The sequence below is a fragment of the Mastigoproctus giganteus genome, chromosome 14 (genome assembly GCF_048544385.1).
Source record: "Mastigoproctus giganteus isolate SK-2022 chromosome 14, ASM4854438v1, whole genome shotgun sequence".
In the NCBI taxonomy this organism is placed as follows: domain Eukaryota; kingdom Metazoa; phylum Arthropoda; class Arachnida; order Uropygi; family Thelyphonidae; genus Mastigoproctus; species Mastigoproctus giganteus.
Genome location: NC_143588.1, coordinates 86,892,556 through 86,918,730, shown reverse-complemented (window position 1 = coordinate 86,918,730; position 26,175 = coordinate 86,892,556). Strand labels below are relative to the sequence as shown.

The 26,175-nt window shown below is 37.6% G+C and overlaps 1 protein-coding gene across 2 annotated transcripts in view; it reads left to right on the top strand.

Annotated features, from left to right (window-relative positions):
• The window catches only part of LOC150075321 (homeobox protein dve-1-like), a 404,285-nt gene that overhangs the window by 187,563 nt on the left and 190,547 nt on the right, over window positions 1–26,175 (top strand). For both annotated transcript variants that reach the window (XM_090388929.1, XM_090388927.1), the window contains exon 2: window positions 5,022–5,226. In XM_090388929.1, the coding sequence (XP_090245055.1) occupies window positions 5,022–5,226 (205 nt within the window). The remainder of the gene's footprint in view (window positions 1–5,021; window positions 5,227–26,175) is intronic.

Sequence of the window (26,175 nt, the reverse complement as noted above, 5' to 3'; positions counted from 1 at the left end):
TATAGACCCGAGCTGTGATCACCCCCGTGCCAGCACTACGAAATAGGTACACTTTCCTGCAAATAGTAGCAGTCGTCCAAGTAGTGAGCAATTTTTCGGTAGACTGTTTTGACCCATACTATATACTGTACTTGTATTAGAATTGTCTTCTTTATGACAGTAATTCCTTTCTCTTTACAAAAGTACTATTGAAAACTCGTGTTATACTTTTCTCTACTATGGTAGTATAGTGTTCCTCCCCCACTATTTTGAAAACGTGTAAGGTGCGATTCTCTGAGGTTGCCCGCCCCCATTCCTCTCTCCCACTCGGATATTAGAAAAGCGGGGCTGGTCTTAGTTGGAGGTGTAGGATTTGTTTTCCAGTAAATTATCATTAAAAGTCTGCAATACTTTTAATGATAAATTTCTGCCGAAAATTTTGAAATTTTTTTTATAACAAACGCCACTTTGTAGTATTTCTGCATATTTATTGAAGTTATAAGGCATATATGGACGCACATTGGAAAAATCTTTGATTTTTCGTTTTCTAAAAACACGATGTAAAAATACTGTATAAATACACAAAAAAATATTCGCTGTATATATTTCACCTATTATTCGCTATATAAGTGCCCATGTATATTTTTCAGCAGAAATTTCAAATATCCAGAAACTGATTTTTATTCTGGTACAGAATAAAAATCAGTACTAAGCTTGTCATTGATTTTACTGCGGATGCTATAACACCTCGGGATTTTGGGTTGATAATATTTTATTCTGGGTTCATGAATTTTCAATATTTGTGTATAGCTATTTTGATTTCCTTTATTTCTGATTATTTTTTATTTTATTTTTTTATTAAAAATAAAGGCGGCACCCAGAACATAAGTTCAAATCCGCTTAACAACTCTCAACTGAGAGTTGTTACATCTTTCATAAATAAATAAATAAAACATTGTAAAAACATAAAATGTATAAATTAATTTAAAAAAAAAAAAACAACAACAAAATTTACACTAGTAACTCATCCATATCTTAAACAACTGTGGCTATCAAGAACTCTAACATCAGAAACAGACTTTTAAACACTAAGTATTGTCCAGGTCTTCTTGGTAAAACGAATATTATTGTCCAATTTTATCTTCAGACTTCATTGATCCGGGGCAGAACCGGGTTCGAATAAGCCTCTTCCTTCGAGTAAAAACTTCTTTTGTAAAGGCCTGGAGTGCTGCAAGATTACTTCGTGTTTGAATTAGTTGTTCCACTACAGTTGGAGAGAATCCCTGGCATCCCTGGACGTTATTTCTCAGCTTTTCTCTGGATTCATCATATATTACACAGTCGAAGAATATGTGGGACCAGTTCTCCTTCGCTCCAGAGAAACAAAGGTCTGACTTTGCAAGCCTAAATTGAAACAATTTCTCATTGAGGGCCCCCATGTCCTGTGACTAGATAGGTTTCCATCGTGAGAGTAAACCATTTCGTAACGGATTTTGCCATGGCAAAGGTAACATCCAGTATGAAGTTTTTGTGACTAGTCCCTTGTTGGTTGTGTCCCATCGTGTCTGCCATATATGAACTAGCTCATTTATTTCTGATTAATCCTGCTCCATCTTTGATAAAAGATATATATATATATAGGGGCTTCACCCCCTGCTCGCCAACCCCCGCGTACGCATTTTCTATGTAAAATGTAGACGTATGATGGAGTAAGTCAAATCTTTTTGTAAAAGACGCGCATATCGAAACGCGCCGATCGATATTTAATCAGAAAATGACTTATGTGATTTTTTACCTGTGCGTTTGTAGTGACGTAATTGTCCCGCCCACTTGTACTATGTGACCCGCATCCATCTTCTCCCATTGGGCAACCCACCACGCGGCATTCTCAAGGTGGAATAAATATCACTATGTAATTATTTACCTGCGTTTACATAGGCACTTAGGAAAAGACCTTTTGGTTCGGGTTCCATAATGCATGAGGAACATTGTTGCATCCGAAAGAGCAGGATTAGAATATTTAACTAAAATACTGTATTTGCAAACTATACAAATTTTTAGAATATTTACAAAATACTAAACTATTTACAAATATACAAACTATATCGGGTCCCTTCATCAGCTGACATTACAATGGAACATAAAATGATGCCGGGCATGGTCATGTATGTATTAGACAGTGAAGCAGTGCAGAGGCTGGCGAACTTTATGGAGGCATTTGTCTTTCAATGGAAGACAACAATGTAATTATTTACCTGCGCATTTGTAGTGATGTAATTGTCCTGCCCTGTTCTCCCATTGGCTCCAATAAATATCATTAGGAGGAAAACTTTTTTAATGTATATACCAGGTGGTTATAAAATAAGTTTCCATATTCAGGAGACCCTAGTGTTAAATCGGCTAGAGTTAGCGCTGTGAATATCGGTGGAAATGTCATTTGGGGAGGGGAAGCGATTTGTAGAAGGGAAAAAAATCAGTTCAAATTTCTTCCTACAGTGGAAAAACTGCGCTGCACATATGTAAAAGTTGTCATTTACTTCAAGACACGCTGCTTATGCAAACGAAGTCCTGTTAGATAAAAGCAGAAAGGCCAATGCCACCGTTATAACCATTATGCCTCTTACAAAAAAGAACATGCTCTTTTAGTAAAACTGTTCTACCAGAATAATAGTAACGCTAATGCAGCACTACGTGAATATCGGAAACTTAAAGTTTTGCGTAAAGGACCTTTGACGTGGCGCTTCGAAAACTAATAAAGAAATTTGAAGTGACCAGGGAGTTAGATTTAATTCCAGGCAGTGGACGACCATGTATCGGAACGGATGAAGTGGCGGTGGCAATGGTCAGAATGCTAAACGCTACCAGTCAGTAGTGCCAGAGGTGTGCCAAGAGACTTGAACCTTCCTTGGTCTATTGTACGTAAAGTGCTTCGAATAATTTTATGCTGGTTCCCGTACAAGATGCACGTAGTGCAAGAACTAAAGTCTTGTGATCAGCAACAACGAATAGACTTTGCTGCTCTGCGATTTCTGGCTCGTATGGAATTTGACGATACGTAGGCTCAAATGATCTTGTGGTCAGATGAGGCACATTTCACTCTTCATGGGGCTGTAAATGAACAAAACTGCCGAATATGGGGAACTTCTCGTCTATCTGCTGTGCATGAAACACCACTACAAAGTCCATACGTTACAGTATGGTGTGGATTCACAGCAGAGTTTATAATAGGACTTTTTTGAAGAGTCTGCAGCTCATTGTCCCGTAAGGTGTACGGTAACTAGTGCACGGTACTGTGCTCTTCTAAGAGATCGCATTATTCCCACTCTGCAAGAAAGGCAATGCTTGGAGACCGTAGTGTTCATGCAAGATGGTGCCCCTCTCCACCTTGGTCGACAAGTGAAGGAACTGCTCCGTTCAACATTCGGAAATGATCGCATCATTTCTAGACTTTCCGCAGCTCTGGCCAACCCGATCAGCAGATGTCAATCCCTGTGATTTCTGGCTATGGGAATACCTGAAAGGCAGCGTTTACCGTGGCGGCATACAGACTCTTGTCGATTTGAAAGCAAGCATTAAACAGCATGTAGCCAACATCCCCAATGAGATGCTACGCGAAACTGTGTCGCACGCAGTCCTCCGTTTTCAGAATGTCATCTCAAGTGAAGGAAAGCACATAGAACAATATCTGTAGATTTCTAAGTTCTGATATTAAAATCTAATCCTAAGTTAAGTATTCAATGTCATGTTTACAGTGCCAATTTCTCTCCTGGTGGCGGCAATTTGAACTTTTTTTTTCTTCCCCTTTTTTCTTTTACAAATCGCTTCCCCACATCCTAAATGACATACTTACCGATTTTCACAGCGTTTTACCGATCTCTAACCGTTTTGACACTAGGGTCTCCTGAATAGGGGAAACTTATTTTATAACCACCCGGTATATATATACCGAGTGGTGGAAAATAGTGTTTTTTTTTTTTTTTTTTTTGCCAGATCTTTCAGGAAACTTGACAATTTAATTGATACTCCCCATACGTTAATGTTAACGTAACCTACTTCATAACAGACAGTTGCGTTATGCATTTAATGTGACGTGAACAGGCATTCCACTGTAGATGATGCTAACAAAATAAAGCCCCACTTTGCTAGCATATCCTCTGTAACCTCCCATAATAACAGCATTATTTGGTTGAAATAGAGAATTAAATTCTCACTAAAGTAACGATGGATTTGAAAGTATTATAAAATTTTTCGTTAATTTTCTTCGGAATGGCCACACACGACCGGGGAAGTTTCAAAGACAGGAGGAAAGGGGGGGGGGGGACCCGTATTTTTTTGGTGCTTGGATTGTAACACTCGACTTGCGTGACTCCACTTGAACACTGATTACTCGGATATGCACTGTTTTGAAAGGACACTTTTAATTTAAGAAAAATGATGATTGGTTATTACTCGTTTACAGACTTATTATTAAAGAAAAAACTGTTGGACAGTGTTTATTTGACAATATAATCGTGTGCCATTCGGCCAAATTTTAAACTGACCTATGTTTGAAATAGAAAATCCCAGAATAAGAAAGGAATACTTGCACTAAAAATAGTCTTTAAAATAGGAATTTTGTACCATAGTTGTGTGAGTGAGAGAGACTGATCAGGGTGGAGGGGATCTACTCCCTCGTGACAGTACAACGGTTTTGCCATGTCATTCTTTCGGACAGGCCTGGTTTCGAATCTCTTCTTAGACCGGAGGAATTTTGAAGATCTCGTCAGTCGTGGCTGAAGTCGATCTCAGATAGTAGAAATAGAGCCCCCACCCATGAGTTATTCCGGGCTATTCATCCCGAATAAGTTGTAAATCAGCAGATACACACATGTACTGTACTAATATAATACATGATAAAGGTGGCCGATTCCGTTGGTCCTACATTCGTATGGCCAACGGAATTCGAATCACTTATTAAATTCTTAAGAATAGTGTATTCTCTCTCTCTCCCCCCCCCCTAATAATATCGAGTTTATATAAAGTATGCACTTTTTCTTTTTCAGGGCCTTCTGCTAACTCAGCCATCCATGGGAGGGAATCTACCTGTTGGAACACCTTGTCTTCATGACCTAAGCACTGAGAGGAGAGAAAAACAAGAAGCCGGGTGTGAACCTGGAAGGTCTGGTCTCCGTAGTCCCAATACGGGTCACGCTGCTTTCGCGTTGGCTGAATTTCGTAGTAGCCTCAAAACCAGCTCAACACCTACAGGTTAAACGTTTTTACTTATTCTACATAATAAATAAATAAAAGGTAGCAAAATTGTTAAGAGTACTCTCAATATATGTTCAGATTGTTTTGCAAGTGAAAAGTAACTTCGGTGCATTCTACCATTTTGCTCCCTTTTTTTTTTTTTTTTTTTTTTTTTTAGTGTTGTTTCTCCTGATAATAAGTTCTTTTAAATTGCTTCATAGAAGTATTGAAATTTAATATTATACCTGTGCTTTTCGATCCCATTTTACTTAACATTTGGCTGTAAAGTAACGAACTCGAGCCTTAGACGCATTCAAATGAGATTTTCAAATCATACATGAAGCAAGTGGTGGTCCATTAAAAAGAAAAAAAAAAAAAAGAGTAATATCTTTATTGCAATCAGTGAAAATAAGTGAATTTTTTTTTTTTTTTTTACTACATTCACGCCTGATGCAATGCCCACAACAGCAGTTCATATAAGATGTGCTCTTCATAATATAGAAGAACTGACAGTATTTGGTAACAAATATGGAATGGGAGTATCCGAGCAGGAAATTAGAGTTGTGCGTATTTATAAGAGATTTATTTATATATACACATTTCTCATACATAGGGCACACAGATCCTAAATAAAGGTGAGAACGCTAGGAGTTACAGAAAATACAAAACAGTAATAATCAATACAAAACTGGAATTAAAATACAGTATATACAAAATTTACATTAAGAAAACAGAGTAAGGAGCAAATTCTTATAGATGGATTAAGAGTAAAATCAATATTGTAATTACCCAAAACATGGAGGAAACGAAACAGAGGACTATCAAGTAAGTGACGAGTACGATGAACAGGCAGTGAAATTAATTTTATAACGACAATTCAAACGGGGTATAGGGAAAGGTATTTGTTCAAGAAGAGATTGAGAATCGATAACAGAGTTTATGATATTGTAGACAAAAAGACCCATGGAGTTGACGTCTAGAGTGAAGAGGAATGATTCTGAAACGACCACAAAGAGCTCCATAATTCCGACGATGAAATGCAATGTGATTTCCATAGCATAATAATTTAATAAATTTAATTTGAATTCTCTCAAGTCTGCGAGAAAGATATTCCTGTTGTGGGGACCAAATAATATCCCAATAATCAAAAATGGGAAGTATAAGCTGCTTGTAGAGAAGAATTATAACTTTGTCACTCTTGAAAACAGAGGAAGGACGCTTGATTAATCCAAGAAGTTTAGAAGTCTGAGATATTATGTGATCAACATGGGAAGAGGGATGAAGGTCAGATCGAAATAGAACACCTAGATGATTTACTTATAAGCATTCATTGGAAAATAGTTTATGTACTGAATTGTAATATGTACCATTGCAAATGGAAATGCTATTTTAGGAGCGCAGAGGATAGTCTGGAATGTTTAAGTTCTAGTCGAGTCGTTACAGTAACGTAACGATTATATTTGACCATTGCTGTTATGCACAATCTTGAGCAACTGAACAATAACATGCCATCTGTCCTATGATTTGGTTTAACTATTTTTTGCCTTATTGCATGGCTTGCTGCAAGATCTGTGCACAGTGAGTACCATATAGGTTGAAAGATAGGGAGTGTCACCTGTGTTAGCAGTTCCACTTACAGCATTTTGAACTTGCGTTTTGGTACCGCTGTTATATCTAATGAAATAACAAGGAACTGTATACATCAAACAGCAAATCAAATGCATTATGGCCTCTGAATGTTTTTTGTATAAACCAACCTTGCAAAATCAGTAGAGAGATTACTGATGCCATAACTGTGCATAGTGCCTATTAGCTGCGTATTTTATAGATCGCATTTCTTTTGCAGGATTTAAAAAAAAAAAAAATCCAATGGAAAAGGTATTAAGATACCAATCCTGGTTAAGACAGACTAAAACCAGCCTTCGTGGGTAGGTCGCGATAGGCCAAATAGTCCTGGAACCGCCGTATGGGCGGTGGTATCCCTCTGAGAATAAGTAACAATAGTTTTCTGTATTGGGAAGCGTTACTTATTCGAAGTGTAAGGAACAAGCAACTTGTGATGATTCACAATATGAGATGTAAATAAGACGATGCCATGTAATGAACTTCGGTTAACTTACTACGTACAGACTTGATGCAATGCAGTGACTTGTATGTCTAGTAAGTTTTCTGTAGTCTGAGGCTTTGAGCTCGAAATTTTTATTGAATGTATAGTTGGTTATTGTTGAGTTTTAGGTGCATTAGCGAGTTAGACCATATTGCGCCATTAAGTGTCTGTTCACAGACTAATTTGTATGTTGTTAAGGCTAAAAAACATAGAACCGAGAGAGGGGACCCCTACTTCTTCCTTCTGAGATCGGCTTACTACACCTCGATTTGAAGAGGACCTGAGCAATTTTTTCTGCCGTTTCAATGGGAATCGAACCTAGACCTCACCAAATGAGTGGCAAAACCACTATATTATCATGGAGGGCTACAATATAGGGATAGGAAAAAAAAAAAAAAAAAAAACTTACTATTACTTCCATTGACAACATGACTGTTTTTCTTGCTATAGAAATTGCTTCTTTTTTTTTTTTTCTGTGGATGGGTGGGAAGGATGTTGCTTATTCCAGATGTGGAATATGGAAACCTGGAGTACTCGTGTACCACAGGTAGGTAGGATTGGGAAGCTTAAAAAATATATAAAAAAATGATATTGTTATACAGTTATATAACTTAAATACATCTACTTTAATTCTTTTAAATGCTGGTTGATGTTTTGAACGGTTTAGAAAATCAGTGCCGATGGACGTACCTGTTGAAATGCCGATGGAGATACGTATTAGAAACTAAAAAGCGCCGTGATAATAAAAAATGGAGTGAAATTTTAAATAAAGAGTGGTAACCAATTTAGCCTATTTCTCTTTTGGTTGGAGTCGAGAATTTTTTTTTTTTTTTTTTTTTTTTTTTAACAGTTTGGATGTGTGAGCAGTATTCCATCCTGGGAGCATTTTCAGTTCTGTCCAAATGTGGGTTCTTAACTTAGTTTATAAACTAATGTGATGGTATCCTCCATGCCTGCGTACTGGTCTGTTGCACTTGTATTCAAGACCTGTTTTCAGGTGGAAAAACCCCGACATAATTCGTTGGGGACAGAATCCTGAACCTCTGCTTAAGCTTGTCTAATGCAAACCTCGGTGAAGGGTCTGTCAGAAATTCCTCCAGTTTATGAGAACACTCCAGCCACGCACCAAAATGGTTGAGCCGTTGTATTGGCATGTAGGTTAATTAACAACTGCTCAAAAGCAAACAATTCCTACTGTCCTTTCATGGAGGTTTCAACAAACAGTAATACAAGTATGTCTACATTATTATTTGAGTTGAGAAAGTTAAGGTCAATCCAAATAAAGAAATATTATAATATTATTGAAATAATACCGAGATTATTATTTTTTTTTTTTTCTTTTCTGTAAGATAAGACCGGATTAAACTTTAGAAAGACATCCGTTCGGTTAACAAAGTTCCCCGCCATCGTCGCTTTCTTAAATATTGATCAAAGTTATTTTATCTTGGAAAGTCCAAAACTTTAAATCTTTTTAAGATACAGTCCTGTATGTTACAGGGGAGAAAAAACACCATTATGTCAATAACAAATACGTGTTATTTGTGTAGTAAATGTTTTATGATACAGAAAAGTGAAATGTGCTGTGTTGGCCTCGTTGAAACCATAGATTTGAATTTCCAATCATTACAAGATTATTGTATAAAAAGTGTACTTGAAGGAACAGATCGTCGAAGTGCTCCAGCATTAGTTGGGAAGTTTGAGGGGTGGGAATTATTTGTCATCAGATGTTCGAAGCTAGTATCCTGCCCCATCTATGGAACAAGAATTTGAACTTGCTTACTATGCCTTTATACCAAACCTGATCAAGAGATTTTGGCAAGGTTTGTGGGGCGGTCGAATTTTAGACTGTCCTGCAGATTTTGTCATGTGATTTGTACAAAGATGAATGAGTGACATACGCCTGAAAGATCCCTTATGGATCTACACTAATGGAATCTATGTTAGTGATAGTTAATTTGTTGGAAGTTTAGGGAAAGTGCAAAAGTTGAACACTTAAGATTGTTAAGTAAGAGCAAATCGATGTAAGAAATTTATCTCCCTTAAGAATTATTTGGATAAGGGAAAACCGTTCACACAGCTGACAAGCACCAAATAAGATTGTAAAAAATGAAGGCTAGGGAGTTTGCATTTCAAGAACTGAAGATATTGCCGTCACGTCTTGGATACTACTGGTGTTAAGATTTTATTCAAAATTTTCTGATCGGTTTTGGTAATGGTCTCTCTCTCTCATACACACACATAATGGTTATGTAATTATGTACTCTTCAGGAAAAGAATGGAAAAATATTTCCTTCTACCACTAGAGAGTATTTACACGCATCAGTCGTAAAATGGCGGATATAAATAAATAAATTTTCTGTTTATACACCGGGATGGCCACAGAAAGAGTATAAGAACTTTATTGTATTTTGTGAATTCGAAAATACTGCGTAGATAACTATGTACATTAGCTGACGACTCGGCTACGGTAGAATCTTGTTGGGGATGGATACTGCTCATGCCTTACTGACATTCGCGAATCTGTCAGAAGTTCTTCAACAGTACGAGTAAGCTGACTATTTTTGTTCACCGGTAATAACCGATGAATGGTTTCTTCATTACTGTGAACTTTTAAGTTCACTTCTTATTATGGTTACCTTTTGGAGTGGTCTTTATGGACTTAATGATAAGTTTTTGTTTATAAACGGGATGGTCACATAGAAACCAGAGGACTTCCTACTTATGAGAGTTAACAATCAACTCAAATGGTATCAATAATTTTAAGAAACTTAACCCCAGCATGTACCGCCCATGCCAAATGTGGACATCCATAACGTATTACTGCAACACAAAAACACATTAACGTGGATATTGCCCGTGGATATTGCCTGTCACTATTGCAACAACAGGGTACCTGCCCACCCACCGATGAGAAGCCAGTAAGCTTCGAAACGGTGCCGTCTGGGTCCGCCGAGAGTAATTAACATTAGTCTTCTCCATAAGTGAAGCTTTACTTGTAACCTCTCCAGGTTGTTCTGCGGAGGCAACGTTTTGAATTAATAATTACGTGAAAATAATGGTTCTTGACTGCATTATTGTTATTATTATAATCAGTTTAAGCAAGTTAAGAAAACATATTCAAAATAATTTTTTGTTATAACATTTACTTATCGTTCTCTCTCTCTCTGCATCAACTTTCTTGGTTACACTTGCCATTTTATGTAGTATTATCATGTATTACACATTATTAAATACCAGTTGCTCGTGGAATCATTTTCCTCTCAGTAATATTTGATTCTGTTGACAAAGGTTTATTACTTCCTTCCTGATCTTGTTGAACGCTAGACGATTTATCCCTTCTCTGACAATCATTTTGGTAGTGATACAACTGCTTGCGTGCTGCATGGGGACATAGTGGTTTCGGCAACTGTTATTCGCTTGGAGAGGTCTGGGTTCGAATCATGTCGGAGACTAGAAATTATTAGAGGTCAATTAGTTAACCGATACAGGTGGTGAGAGTAGGACGCTCCCAAGTTTTTCCTGATTTTTAAGACGAACAGCATGCAAAGCGTCTTGCGAACACACACTTGTACAAATAATAAACTGGTGCAGTGTGGCCTAAGATACTGATGCGCAGTAAAAACCAACAATAGCAGCTCTTGCCCGTGGATATTGCCTGTTTTGAAGACCGTTTTTTGGAACTTTAGGTTTAATACAGAAACACAAGCTAATCACAGCACTGATGCAATTTATCTGAGTTACGATTTCTCTGGAGGGGGTTATAAAAAGGAAGATTTTTATGAGGGTTAATTGCATCATTGAGTCAGAAGGTTTCTTGAATTACTCTTGAGGATCTTAAGGCTTCCATAGTTTAGGATAATGCTGCTTTGTTGCCGAGTGGAAAGGTATAAGATTCAAATTCCGCGATTATTCAAAGATCTTTCTACACCTTTTAACTTGGAAATGAGTTGATTTGAGAGGAGTAGCAGGGATTTTCCACTAGGAAACTCAACTGTTCTTGTAGTTCGTAGACGATTCTTGGTTACTCATCTCTAACCTAAACGGCTAAATCCAAAAAACAAAGATACTAATCTAAAAGACATTTGTTGGCTAATGCCTCAGATTATGAAGTTTATTTATGCATGGGTTAATACACACATCATTTATACTACCCAGGTTTAATGCATCGTTTTAATTATATCTCATATTGTGAATACCTTTCACAACGAGTTGCCATGGATTGCATTACCTCTAATAAGTAACGCTTCACCTATAGAGAAGACTATTGTTACTTATTTTCGGCGGACACCACCACCCAGACGGCACTGTTTCCACTCTTCTCATCGGTGGGTGGGCAGGTACCTGTGGTTGCAATAGTGACAACCCAGTTATGAAGTATAACTGCACAATATGGGAGCTGCCTGGTGGTGTGCAATGGTTTATTCTAAAATACATTTGTTGGCTAAAGCCTCAGATTATGAAGTTTATTTATGCATGGGTTAATACTTCATAACTGGGTTGTCTGTCACTATTGCAACAACAGGGTACCTGCCCACCCACCGATGAGAAGCCAATAAGCTTCGAAACGGTGCCGTCTGGGTCCGCCGAGAGTAATTAACATTAGTCTTCTCCATAAGTGAAGCTTTACTTGTTCGAGGTAGTGCAATACCATGGCAACTCGTCGCGAAGGTATTCACAATATGAGATATAATTAAAACTATGCATTAAAACTACCTGGATAGTATAAATGATGTGTGTGCATTAACCCATGCATAAATAAACAAAGGTACTGTTGTGGGCAATTTGAGTGGTAATACGAAGTGCAATAGCATCACAATTACTATTGAAATTATTAATGCGCAGAGTGGTGTAGTAAAAAGCCTCTAAAGAAAATGGCTTTTGGAGAACTATAGTATAACTTCCATTATTAAGAAATCTTGATCAGATAGCAAACCTGTCAACACTGACCTTGCGGGTGAAAAGGGAAACCACAACAAAAGGTTGCCTAGTGCTCTTGTCTAGCCAAGTTCGGTCTCGTATGTCAAATGCCCGACGGAAATTGGAAAGCATCACTTTATTTTCGCTCTTTGAACGAAGTACATTTATCGATCTTTGTGTGACAGGACACAAGGCTGAAGAGTTGAGGAATTAGTCTGCTTGAGAACAAATAGTTTCTCTCCCGATGTGACACTTGGAACTAGGTGCGCAGGATGCAGGTCGTATCGAATGCTAGCTATCTCTGCCACATCGTTAAAAGTTCTTAGCGCTGTGTTCTTGTTAATAACCTCTTTTCAGAGATGACTCTGTCTAAAAGACACGGAATGTTTTGCTCTGATGACAAGTAAGTAGAACACAACATGCTGATAGAAAATTTTTAAAAAAGCATTTGAAAAATGGTGTCTAGCCAAAGTAGTTATAACTGCACACAAAACGACCAGGGTTTATTGTGTCTAAGGGAAACGGGTTGTGACCTATTCTGAATAAAAGTGGTTTTCGAGAGTTGCATCGAATGTTTGATGCATTTGAATCGGTTATATTTACGTAAAGTGAACATTATTACCATTAAAATTATGTATTAGTGTCGATAAAAATCTGTTTATTCCAGGATAATATTTCTCATGTTGTGTTGTAGATAATTACTGCAATGCCGATTTAATGAGGAGACTTACCAATAACAAATTTTTAGATTTAAATAACGTTAATGTATCAGTAAATAATTTTTGTATGATTATCCACCACGTCTTCTTATTTAAGTTTCATTTTCATACTTTGGTGACCAAAGCAGCTGCAGATTCGGTGTAGTTTACATTTTAAACATGGTTGTTGAAATACCAATGCTTTTGAACTAATACCAAGCACCTCTGAAAGTAATCAGAACTTTGCATATTATTATTTTTCGTGGATGTGTTTAGATATTGTAATTATCATCAGTTGCGCGAGGAAACCATGCCAGAGCGCCCGTGAATTAGATTTAAAAATAAACGTTGATACCGAATTAAAAGAAAACGGGGAATATCCAAATCTTAATTACGCCCTATTCGTGTAGTGTATGGCATACAGAGTACATAAGGAATGCATGTTATAAATATTATCGATTTTAATTTACTCTCAGGTGTTTTTTTCCCCCTCTCCAGATAGAAAATTAGGCATTTTGAAGGAAAAAAAGTGTTCAGCGTAATTTGTACTATGTTCAAGCTGCGAATATGTAAATGTGCGACTCGTTCAGTCAGAGTTGTTTTTATTTATATATTCATGATTAGAATGAATTAGTTATGAGTAATTCCGCCTTTCTGGGGGAAAGTAGTTTATAGGCGAAATATTTTAGCATATATTTTTGTAGTAGAAAAGCGGTTTACTGCAATGGGAAACTGATCTTTAATCTTAGTTTTTGTAGTTTGCATTGGAGTCAATTGATCAATCATTTTTTGTTTTTTTTAAATATTGACTCCCTTTAAGGACCGGGAATTCTCTGATATTTCAGTGACTGAATGCCATTTATATTTGTCCAACCTTTTTCGTATAGTTAACGTTGCACACTGGAGTATGTCAAATCAGTGGAATACGAAAAATCACGGTATTTCTCTGTGTCATTAGTTGAGAAAGTGTCATTGAGTATATGAGCGAAATAAAACATTGATATATATTTAGATAGCCAAGTTTGAAAATAAAGCGAAGTTAGCATGGTCTTCCTATTTGGAAGATTATTTATAGAAGTGTATCATTTATGATTAATTATTAATACTTGTACTTATAATTAGTCCAATATTTCTGTAGGTTAATATTGTGATCATTTACAACGTTAACTGTATTTGAATTGATTATGGAATCAGCACAGTCAAGTTAAGTTTAAGTGGTTTCCGCCTTCTTCCGGATCTGCTTGCTTGTTGCCAATTCCGTAAGGGTGGTTGTAATATTCCTTTCAATCATCTACTGCACGTGTTTTTGCTTAGAATACATATAAACAAGTTAATGTACGTAGTGCGTTGCATTCCAGGAGCTTTCGATTTTTATAACTTAAATTAATCGAATTTTTTCCCTTTTTCCGTGATTAACAGGAGTGTAAAGTAAATAACAAATTATTTTGTTACCAATTAATTACTAATTGATTAATTAATAATATATAAAAGTAATTGTTTTCTCTTTACTACCCATACGTCACAACATAATATTCATTCAGTGTTTTTAACACTTTGTAATCACAGCGCATGAAATGCAACACGAATTTCAGGCTCTGCAATTTAATAAATTAAACAATCGTAGTATGCTGTTAACGTTTTCGTAATGCAGTTTACTCATATTTTTCCCCCCAGGTTTTAATAATTAAAATATACTACGTATTTAACGTTTCTGCTGTGATTAATATAATGAGCCAATAAATACATCTTCATCCGTAGTTTTAAAGGTTGCATTCTGATATAATTTTGAATTTCATTTCGTCAAATGGCGAAAGTTCAAGTGAAATTTCATCACTCGAATCTTCCACATGTAAATTGACTTCTTTTCTTTGTGTTGAACCTTTTAAATTTTAGATTTTCAGTGTTGTGAGGCAATGACGCAGTTGCACCTTCAAGTTCAGTAGTAAGTTGTTTTTCTTTCTGTTCGCTTACTGGTCATTTAATTTCTGATTTCTGTTTCGTTACCTAAAAAGTTTTAAACTTTTAGATGATATCAGTAATGGAGTAATGTTATGTGTTACACCAATAAAAATCCGACATATATAATATACCTGATAATTTTACGAAATTAACTAAAGAACCGATGCAGGACTCTACATTCGGCCCAATGTTAACATTTCTGTTACATGACTAGCATAACAGAAATGTTAACACTCCCCCTGCCATGTGTTCATTTCGTAGTATACAGTCTCCCCCCCCCCCGTAAAATTGTTTAAAAAATTCAGAAAAAAAAATAAAAAAAACATGTTCAATTACGAACGGTACCTTTCAAGAATATAGTGTAGTATAATATGAATTTATTAATATTTAACTCATAATGAAATCGTACGATCTTTTGAGTATGAGGGAAAGAGCATGGGAGAAAGTTGTCGTCCCCATTAATTGTTTCCCACGGATAATGAAAAATGGTCCTCCTTTTAATTTTCTATCCGTTTGAGCAGTTGGGTTTCGCATACTGCGGTGTTTCGTGGAACCATAATTACGTCCCAGGTTTCTATTATGCAGAAATATGATCTGCCCCATAATGATCATAGCATATTTGTTAGTAATCGGTGCCTGACACAGATTTTATTCGGTTGGATGTTAGAAAAGTAAAAAAATATATATTTTTTTTAAATTTCGATGGGCTTTTGTGGATTTTCTTTTTGGAAAGTTTCATGACTGAATCAGTTGGTATCGTACTTACTTATATACTCTTTATTTATTTTAAACAGAATCCACTCAGTCAAGGAGACTCGGATTTCCTCCCTGGCTAAAACGATTTGTCACGCCACCAATTGGAAAAATATGGGTGTGGGTCTCACTGATGATGACGAGAGGAAATTGAGGCCTTTCAAGCGAGGATGAGTTAGCCAGTCTCACTCGCAGATGCAGACATTTTATCGAGATTTCATCTCGCAAACAAAGTAGTTGGCCTTAGACTACACGTAGTTTATAACACGATTCGTGGTTTGTTTTGCTTTGCTTTGATGTCAATAGTCTATTTCGTGAACCCTTCCTAGATCTTGATTCTAGTTTGTGGAATAATTGAATCGATTGTTACTGAAGGGACACCAGCTTTCTCCTCCCCCTAATCACGAAAAGGATGCTTTAAGATCGCAGACTCAAAATACTATGTGCATTAGTGTGCGATTATCATTACCGAAAAGTATAGTGTATATTACTTTAAACTCCTAAAATTCGGTAAATCTTAGAATTTACCACTTCGCTTTGCTAAAAGCCCGAAATATCAAAAATGTTTCACATAAGTGGTTCGTTCGCTTTCCGATTTTTAAAAAGGCCACTGTGAGAGGGAATATATCGTCTATCCCCGCTACGTTTGGTATTCACTACGTTCTGAATAGTCAGAAATATAGACAACTTTGCCGGAGATAGGAGATACCCCCATGCCCTCGTTTAAATATCGGAAAAGCCTTTCTGGGATAGGGAATATATTCTCCCTATGTTCTTGTTTAAAAATTGAAGTGATAATTGGACAGTGCATAAAGGCAAGCAGTGATAATTTTCTGGTTCATCACTTTTTCGATTTTTAAACAAGGGATTAAGGGGGGACGTATCCCCTGTCCCTGAGAAGGTTCTCCAGTAACATATTCTATGTATTCGGAGCGCCTAATATACAGTAATTCATCAGATAATGTAACTTTCTGACTTTACCAGTCGAAGTAAAAATTCGTATTCGGGCTTTTACAGTAACATATATAGTTCTAAAATATTTTAGCGTACTGACCAGACGCCTCCGTAGCCAGGTGGGAAGGAGCAGCGGTGCGTTAGCACACGCTTCTTGATTAGACCGGGGTTCGAGCCCGTCACCACCAAATATGAAGGATGCGGAAAGGTCAGGGAATGACCACCGCATATCCCGGAGCAATATGGCCTTAGTTGCTAATGCCCCTAAAAACCAAATAACAACAGCGTACTGACTATTGCACAAGAATACTTCCGCACGGGTCGGTGACCGACAACTTTTAGTAGCTAGTGACGTAAAACCTTCAGTGAAATTCAGGTAAATTGCGAGTTTCTCTTCAGCAATACACATTTTGAATATCTTCCCCTTCCAATTTTCTTTCCATAATGATCTGATCTCGCCATTTGGTCGATATAAAAATCAAAAGTTATATGTGAAATTTTGTGGTAGCGTAGTCGGCACAATATATGGCCTTCCGCCACTCGTTTGGAAAGATATAGGTTCGATTCCCATGGACGACTGGAGGAATTTCTAAACTCCTTTTATCAGTCCGCACAACATGAAAATTTGCAAGTGAGTACCCACCAACAGACATAACACACTAAACTGATATGAAGGCCAAGCTCCCAATGCTTTTAAAATTTTATATAATTTTTTAAAGTATATAAACATTTCTTATACTTATGTATAATAAACTACTATCTTGACCACACGGCAGATGTTAGTAACTTGTTCAGATAAGCAGTTAGTAAAGAGCTGGAGGGGGCTTTCTGAATTCGGGGTGTTGGTTAACTGTGGGCAACGTATGGTAATTGGTTAAACAGATGGAACATAGTTTAAAGGAGAAATCTCCATCATCAGAATTACAAGTGGGTTGCAAGAATCGATACTTGTGTTCCTATTTACTAAGCAGCATACTCTGATGCTATTCCAGGAGATCATTATAATCGGCTATCTTTCTGCCTAGCGATGTCGTGTTAGGAATATACTAAGAAATGTACAGAGAATTAATGATTTATAGGCTTATAAGATTAGAAATCTTGGGTGAGACTGGAGCTGAAATTCAGCGTTAAAACTGTATACGTCCTAAAATTCCTGTTATTCGTTGATTAACTGTGAAGAAATGCTAATGATAATACATATTCACAAATGTTTTCCACTTTTACTGACAATACCAATATCACCAATTAAATTGCAACTTTGAGAAAGATGTATAGCAATAGTCCCGATTGTCAGTGGTTTGCAGAGAGAGATATATCTTTGATAAACTGCAAACTTGGTTTATAACTTTTTTGTTTTTTTATGTCCTGAAACATGATAAACGGAAAATGATATTTTCGTAAGGAATATCTTTCTAGTGGTGTTTACATGATTATAAATTAAATACATTAAAACTTGCAATTAATTCCGAGACTTCAACAGCGTTGTAAGATTATTTTATTTATTTTTTAATACAAAATGTACTGCCGGAACACCTCACTTTAGTGAGCCTGCAGTTTACCAGACGTTAAGAATACAATAATGAATGCATTCATTAATGTATGAATGCCCATATATTTGTAGTATTTACATACCTCGAAAGACATAAAAATTAATAGCAAATAAGAGTATTTTGGGTTTATATATTTTTAAGGATTGCGCAAATAATTTCATCTGGGTCCGGAGAAACCTTCGTCCGATCCTGCAAGGATCACACACTAGGCCTAGTGAGTTTTTTGAAAACTTGCAAAGTAAAATTCATTCAACGTTTAAATTTTCGTTTATTTCCGCTTTACACGTTCATTAAGTTATAAAAAAAAAACAACACCAAAAAGCCATCTCAATTGTTATAGTGAAGATTAAAAATACTGCAGCTTAAGGCTATCTGCTAATATTGTCACTCGTTGGTGACCGATTGGAACATGAAGGAATGATATTATAGATATAGCATAAATAGATTACGGCATGAACCTTGGGAAACTATATAATAAAGTAAAAGGAATTGATTCCTCGCCTTCAAATAATAATTACTGAGCAGCTGAACAGCAGAATCTTCTTGAACATCTGAAAAGTGTTTTAGTAGTGGTAAATGATACAAGAAAGCAAGATTATAAAGCACTCGTAAAAAAACTTTCCACGTTACCTTTTCACCCTCCAGTAGTTTGTCAAGTTCTTCCTTTGAATTTATTCCAACAATCAACCACCTGCTGTCTGAAGGCAAGCTTTCGCACATCTATCCTGCAACTATCCTTCTTCAATTTGAATTTATACCAACTCGTGTTTGTAGTCTGAACAAGAGGAAAAATGCCATCAGCACTGAGTTTTCTCAATCTATTCAAAGCCTTAAACATCTCAATCGGATCACCTCGCAGGTGCCTAGTCTCCAGAGGCTGCAGAACTGAAGCCATTCTTGGTAACAGCACCTCTTTATTCCCCCCCCCACCAATCTCGTTACCCTTCCATCCTTCTCAAAATAAGGTCCCCAGATCTGTATGCAGTATTTAAGATGCGGCCTAACACTTGTCTTGTACAGTTGGATAATTACTTCCTTATCCCTTAGTTTTAATAAGAAAAAGGGTATTAGTGACCATCGATAAAAAGATAACACTAAGGAGATAATTTAAAATTAATGTTTCAGAGATTTTCGCTACAGTGTTAAATATGATGATGAGATTGTAACTGATGAGTCAGTTCTGCCCCCCCCCCCCCCATTTTCGAATATTTGCAAAATACAACTGTAATACGTTACAGTTCTTTTAAAGGTATATTACGATAGGAAGAGACAGCTTTTCTTGTACGTAAAATTTCGCCATTTAATATCCATATAAATAGCTTCATTATTGAAGTAAACGAGAGGGGGGGGGGTGGATTAGTTGACCCCGGACTCTTCTAAAGTCTATAAAGGATAGTGATATGATGTTTTATTTTTTCGAATTGGTCAATCCTCCACCATATGCACCTGTATACTCTGGTTACGAAAGTTTGAATCTCCTCCCTCTCTGGTGCTGTATCACTTGGTTTTCTGTTCTCACCAAACTATCAGCTGGATTGTATCTTCCCGTAAGCTTTGGCGACTATACTGCGGTGGAATTTGCCGGGTTGCTCATCTGCCTGCTTATTTACGTTAACAAGTGAAATCTTCTCGTAGTATAATCTACGAGATAAATCTTGAATGACCTTCCTTTGCGTAACCATTCCTACTTCCCCTGCTTTCCCTGTCGACCTTGACGTAACTGGTTGCGTTATAATGCATGGTTCCGTGGCTACGGCATTGACAGCACATAGAAGAGCTAATGTAGCCGACGCGCGCGCGCTCCTGTCTTTAGATAAGGTTTCCCCGTGACTGGTGTCATTATGTCCAGCGCAGACAAGAACATATCGCGTACAGCCTGACAGAGGCGCGAGCGTCCGGAAGTCCCTAGGAACCCCCGGCTCTGCGAACGACCGTTATCTGGCTTTTCTAAGCCGAGTAGATCCCAGACAAACGAAGTCCGCCGTTGGAATCCTGCCGTTACGACACCTTTGACAGGTGACACAGCCCGGATTAGGCCATCTCCTCCCCCCTTCACAGGGATCACACGGTACACGGGATTAAGGCCGAGAAGAAATGCCGTGTCTGGCTTAACTCTCTCCTCTTGATCTCCTTTCTCTCTTATCACGAAGCGGGCCAACCCAGCAAATCCCTGAAAATGAAGTTTTCTTTTTCTTTGTATTGGAGATATCGAAACACGCTATCTTCTATCTTCCCTAGTGTCCTGGCCGCTAGAAAAACTCATCTGTTATCTTCCACCTTTAGAACTGCACAAAAAAAAAAAAAAAAGAATAAAATAAAAAAAAAAAAAAGAGAGAAACTTGTGTAAGCAGCGACGAGATTGGAAATATCGTCGAGGTGGTGTCACAAACTCGTCCTTTATTTTCGTCTTTCGTTTCTATTTATCGTTCCGTTTTCGCCTAACTTTTCTTGTGTTTCGGAAGGCAATTGTGGTGAATGAAACCACTCATCGGCACTAGTAGTGGAGTAACGAGTTCATGTGACTGGTGTCGCACGAACTCGTAGTGTATGTGTGCGTAGGTCGTAGCTCATACCACTGTGTGGGTCAAATAGATCACTAGTCGGGTTAGTGGGTCGATGGTAGTGGTTGCGATTTCTCCGTGCGCTTATTATTACGCAAGTGGCATGCGTCACGGGACTATCTTACAAACAGTTAATGGCGTTTATTATGACATTTCCCTCCTTTTCAGACTGTTTTGTTTTATTTTTCACGTTTGACAACCGGAAATGTGTTGTAAATAGTTCATGCACGATACATAGTTTATTAACTGTGTCGATCATGAATCGTTAGGTTTAAGATATTAAGTGCCTGTTAAACTCCCCTTTTTCAGGATTTGATTTCTTTGTTTAACGATTTTAGTATCCGGGCTATCTTTTTACATCGAATACGAAACCAACACAACTCTCCAGTAACCCCGTTCTCTATGACAGTAGTGAGTTCGCCACTTATCACTCGTTTGTAGAGTGGGTTCAAAATCCTTCTGAGCCTGGAGGAATTCTTAGAGGCATCGTCGATCTAGGTTGTAGTTTACGTTCAGACGGAGTAGTGTTGCTTCCCTCTCCCCTTCCGCGAGAGTCGCTGCAAGTTTTTCAACCCCCACAACATGGAAATCGGCCCGTAAACATACACCTGTATGGACATAATACACACGATAAAGATTCGACTTACGACATATTGCACATTGATTTAATCCATTGACGAAACTGATTTGCCGAGAATCCATTTGCTCCCCCCCCCATCGGTAAGTTTTTCTTATATAGTCTATTACTGGAGCCTCTTTCCTTGATGACTGGTTTGATGGCAACGATTCAGGAGATCTAGTGAGTTATTCGATCATTTCGGCTGAAGAAGAAGAAGGTACTTGTGCATTGTCTCGAGTTGCTTTTGCGCTAGTAGGATTAGTTTAAATTTATTAAAATAAATATATGAGATACATCCCAGAATAGTTGAATGAATTTCCCCCCACCCCGTATTTCTTACGCACACAGAGCAACATATTAGGAATACAAAACGTATTGGCATTTTTTTCACTAAAAACCAGTGATTCTTAACCTTTCCGACTTTATGTATAATTTTTCAGTTAAACAGATTATACGTGGACTACCAGTATATTTTACACTCTCTGATTTCTGTTAAAATAATAATTTTATTTTATTATTAGCATGGAATTGGGCAGTTATTGACCATGGAATCATGTTTGTATAAAAATAAAACCACCCTTCTACATAAAAAGGTCATGATCGCGAAACAAAACGAAAGAGCACAACATTTCTTTTGCTCAAAAAATGCAATGAGATTTTGCTTGATTCAAAAGATGGTATTTCCAATGTTCTCGTGGAAAGTTTCCACTCTACATTCTCGCAGTGCAGCACAAAAATGCCAATGGTTTACAGTATTTAGACTATCAGTGTATTAAGTTCGAAAGAAGATCTGGTTCCAGGAAATTTGAATCAGATATGAAGGCAGTCGGAGCTTAGGAATCGGTAAGAAGGACGTTGGGAAAATTGTTCCACAAAGAGTATTTCTGAAATACAAATAAAGATTTACTTACAATAAACCTACCAACAGTAAAAACTGGATGGTCCTCTCGTGTCATAATTGTGCAGCTTCGTCTCATTAGGAACTTATTTCAGCACTCAAACCTCTTATCTGAAGAATGACACTTAACTTTGGTGTCCTAATGGAAGGCATAGTTGAATTTTGCTCTAGCACTAAAGTGTTCTGAATTCTGTCCATAATCATTCGTTCGGTGTGGTGCTCACAAAATAACGGTCATCGTTGACAATCAGTTTAAGGTGTTTGTTGAGTTGTGGTCTAATTTTTTTAACCTAATGTTTTGCCCCACCTTTCGTGTAATTAAAATATACGGACACCTCGCCGTTGATAGTTGGTTACGTCCTATCCAAGCACCATGTATCAGATATAACTATAAATGTGCTTATAGTAATACGATTGTGAATGTAAGATGTCCCAATTGATGTAGTTAAGAGACTTCCAGCGCGGAATGATAATACTATGCAACACAAGCAATTGGTCTGGACGTAACATTTCAGCGGCACTGAAGATCTCTTGATCAGCTATTCTTAATGTGATATGCAAATATAAGCGGCCTGGTACTGAAACCTTCAAGAAACGATGTGAAAAACCTCCGAAGCTAACGTTCCATCAGCTTTAGACAGCCCTACAAAGAATCGTCCACTGGTAACTCAAGTAGACATTGTCGCACAAACACAGGCCCTTTGTGAGACTATTTGGACTTATGTCAGCACAAGTACAGTGCGTAGGACGCTGAAGGATTTATTATTATTATCTTTATTTTCTCCTAAGAGACACCCGCGTACAGCTATTAACCAGGGGGTGCACATTCATATATACAAATATAATTTATATACATAATTATCTATTTATAATTATACAAATCAGTCTTTATAAATTATACAATGTCTAAATTATACATTTTCTAAATCATACATTGTCTAATTAATTATATTATACACATCATTGCCTTATTTTACATGACAGGCAGATCGAGAGCACAAGCATAATTTACAATTTTACAAGGAATTAGAGAATGTTCACATCTACAGCACTATTTACAGCGAGTTCACAGAAAGACAAGACGTCCAATATAAACATAACACGAGCACCAGTGCGGAGCAAAAACAGTCCCGACCAGTTCAGTCTTCATTTCCTGCATTCTCTTTTGTTTCCCTCCCTCTGTCGGCATCACTCAACATTTATAGGTGGAGTAATGCCTTTTGAAACACTTCGGTCCTGTATCTCTTCTCTGCGCAAAGCCTTTCTGGGTCTGCTTGAAGATCGTTGAACATCTTAATGGTGTTCAAAGGAAAAAATCGCCGAATGCTTTCCAGCTGTGTGAGCGCGCTACTGATTGAAAGGGATGTTGTTCTATTCGCCCACCTTTGCGTCATGCGGGGCCGAGTCAGCAGGTGGTCAGTTTTCGGCGAGTCGACTCTCCCGGTCAGTAGTTTTGCAAGCGTGAGGATGTTCTTGGTGACAATAATGTGAGACCAAGGCGTGACATCCAAGTTGGCATATAAAATGGTTCTTGAGATTGTAAATGGCTGCGTAGTGATTCTGTTTAACCATCTCAGCATCCAGTACTCTAAACCCAGGAAAGCCTTGATGGTAGCATCTGGGGCAGAAGACCAAATCTGAGATGCCTAAAGAGGGATGGGGGTGACGCATCTTAAAATATATTGTTTAACAAGGTCAGGGTTCCTGATACCTACTAGTTCTTGTCTGGAGGTCCATAGCGCTGCGTAAGTTTTCTTCTTTACATGTCCGAAATGGGGTGTGAAGTTTAGGTTTTCGTCCCATTTCAGACCAAGATCAATATGTGTCCTGACTTTTTTGACCACACTGCCATTTACGCGTATTGATATGTGGTTTTTAAATACCTTGTTGGTGAAAACCATTTGTGCTGTCTTGTGTTCATTTAGTCGGAGCCCCATGCAATTAAGGTATTCTTGCAACTCGGCGATTTTGGAATTTGCTTCGTTGTTGCATTGTAAAGATGTGTTTTGGTCATTCGAGGTGACGAAATATTTCAAGTCGTCTGCATATACGACAAATTGCTTTTGATTTTGAGTCAGGAAGGGATGTAGTCAGGAAGGATATGTATTACTACAGTCGTGCAGCCGTCTACAAGCCACTAATCGCTTAGATTGAGTAATGCCAAATGCGGTCTAGCTTAATGTAATCCACTCTGTTCTTGGCCCTTAGACCAATATACAGCTCTGCTTTGGAGTGAAAAATTAAAGTACATGGTCTAACAGTCTGACGGTCGTATCTTGGTGTACCCGGAGGAAGCTGCCCGCCGGAATGTATCGTCCCGACAATGAAGTTTGGCAGAGGCAGCGTGTTGGTTTGGGGCTGTTTTTCACGGTTTGGCCCCGGGACCATTGGTTGTTTCGGAAAAAACCATGAATGCAGAAGTCTAGCTATACGTCCTTGACAATAATCCCTTACCTACGTTGTGACAGCACGTCGGGGACGGCCCATACCTCAATCGGCAGTACAACGTTCCATGTCATACTGCTCGCTCTGTGACGGACAAGATTAGACATGGGCATGGAAATGTTGGAACTAGCCACCAGGGCCCCTGACTTCAATTCTATAAAAGAAACTCTGGGATGAATTGGGATTGTCAGGCGCGTCGAGGACAAACTTTCCGACCGAGATAGTCAGGTGGGTAAAGTGCATGTCTGGCAACCCAAAAGTCGCGGGTTCGAATCCAGCCTCGGTCAGAGTTAAATGCAAAAACTTTGGGAGGTGCATTATGGCCACAGAAGCCGATGCGCCAACAACTAAACAAAAAAAAAAAAAAAAAAAAAGGACAAACTTCTCAAAAAAACAGAGTTGAACTTGTCGCCGCTTTGAAGGTCGAATGGAGGAAAATATCGAAGGACATATTATGAAAAACTGGCAGAGAGCGTCCACAGAGATTAGAGGTATCATAAAGGCTAAAAGGCTGCAGCACACGTTATTAGTTTTCTTGAATAAAAGTTATATTTGTAGGTATGCAGGTATCCGGATATTAATGATTAATGGCAGGTCAGTGTGTTGTGAGATACTTTTCCCACGAAGTATATCATATCATATGCGTTTAGATCGTACCCGATAGCTCCTGTAAAGTGTTTCTGATATTAAACCTGATTGCACTTAGCGTGCAGATCTCTGATTGATTTACCTGAAAAAACAGAAAATTATTAATCGCAATAGACTAAGCTAATAATACTATACTGTACTTAAATATGTATACTTAAAGTTACCGTTATGATACATACACCGGCCAACTGTGAGATTGTTTTCTTGTTGAGCAAATGGGATCATATAGATGAGTTTCTTTACTCTAAAGTTTCTCTCTCGATGAAACCGATTTTTAATAGTTCCGCAAATGCAGTTTTGTTTAATATTTGCTTCAAGTTTTAACCTAGTTTTTGAAACACTAAACGCCATTCTCTTTCTGAATTAGTTATTGATTCTTAAAGACAGTATGAAACTGATATGAGAAGTATTGTACTGGTCTTTATCACACCCTGAAGCAGTTTCTTCACTATATGGGGCACAAAACTTAATTTTTTATTTTTTCCCATTTATTTTTTCTTTTGAGCATGTTAAAACAAAAGAGAAATTATGTAGCCAGTTTTTTATCAGATTCAGGGACATAATAACAGAGAAGAATGAAAAGTTGAGTAAATTTTGTTTGCATCTGTCTAGTCTTTTTCCGTCCCCTTCAAGACGAATTTCCTGCGATTGCGATTTCTTGATTGCAAAATATAATAAAGATTTTCTTCATAAATTTCTGTGTTTAAATGAATAATTGGATGAAGGTAATGCTGATATCAGAACGCTTCACAATCGATTGTAGTAATGTGACGAAGATGTAAAGAACTTAAAGAAGGGCAGCGTGGTGTTGGAGTTAAGCCTAATTATCTTAAAACAGAAAATCCTGTTATCAATCCA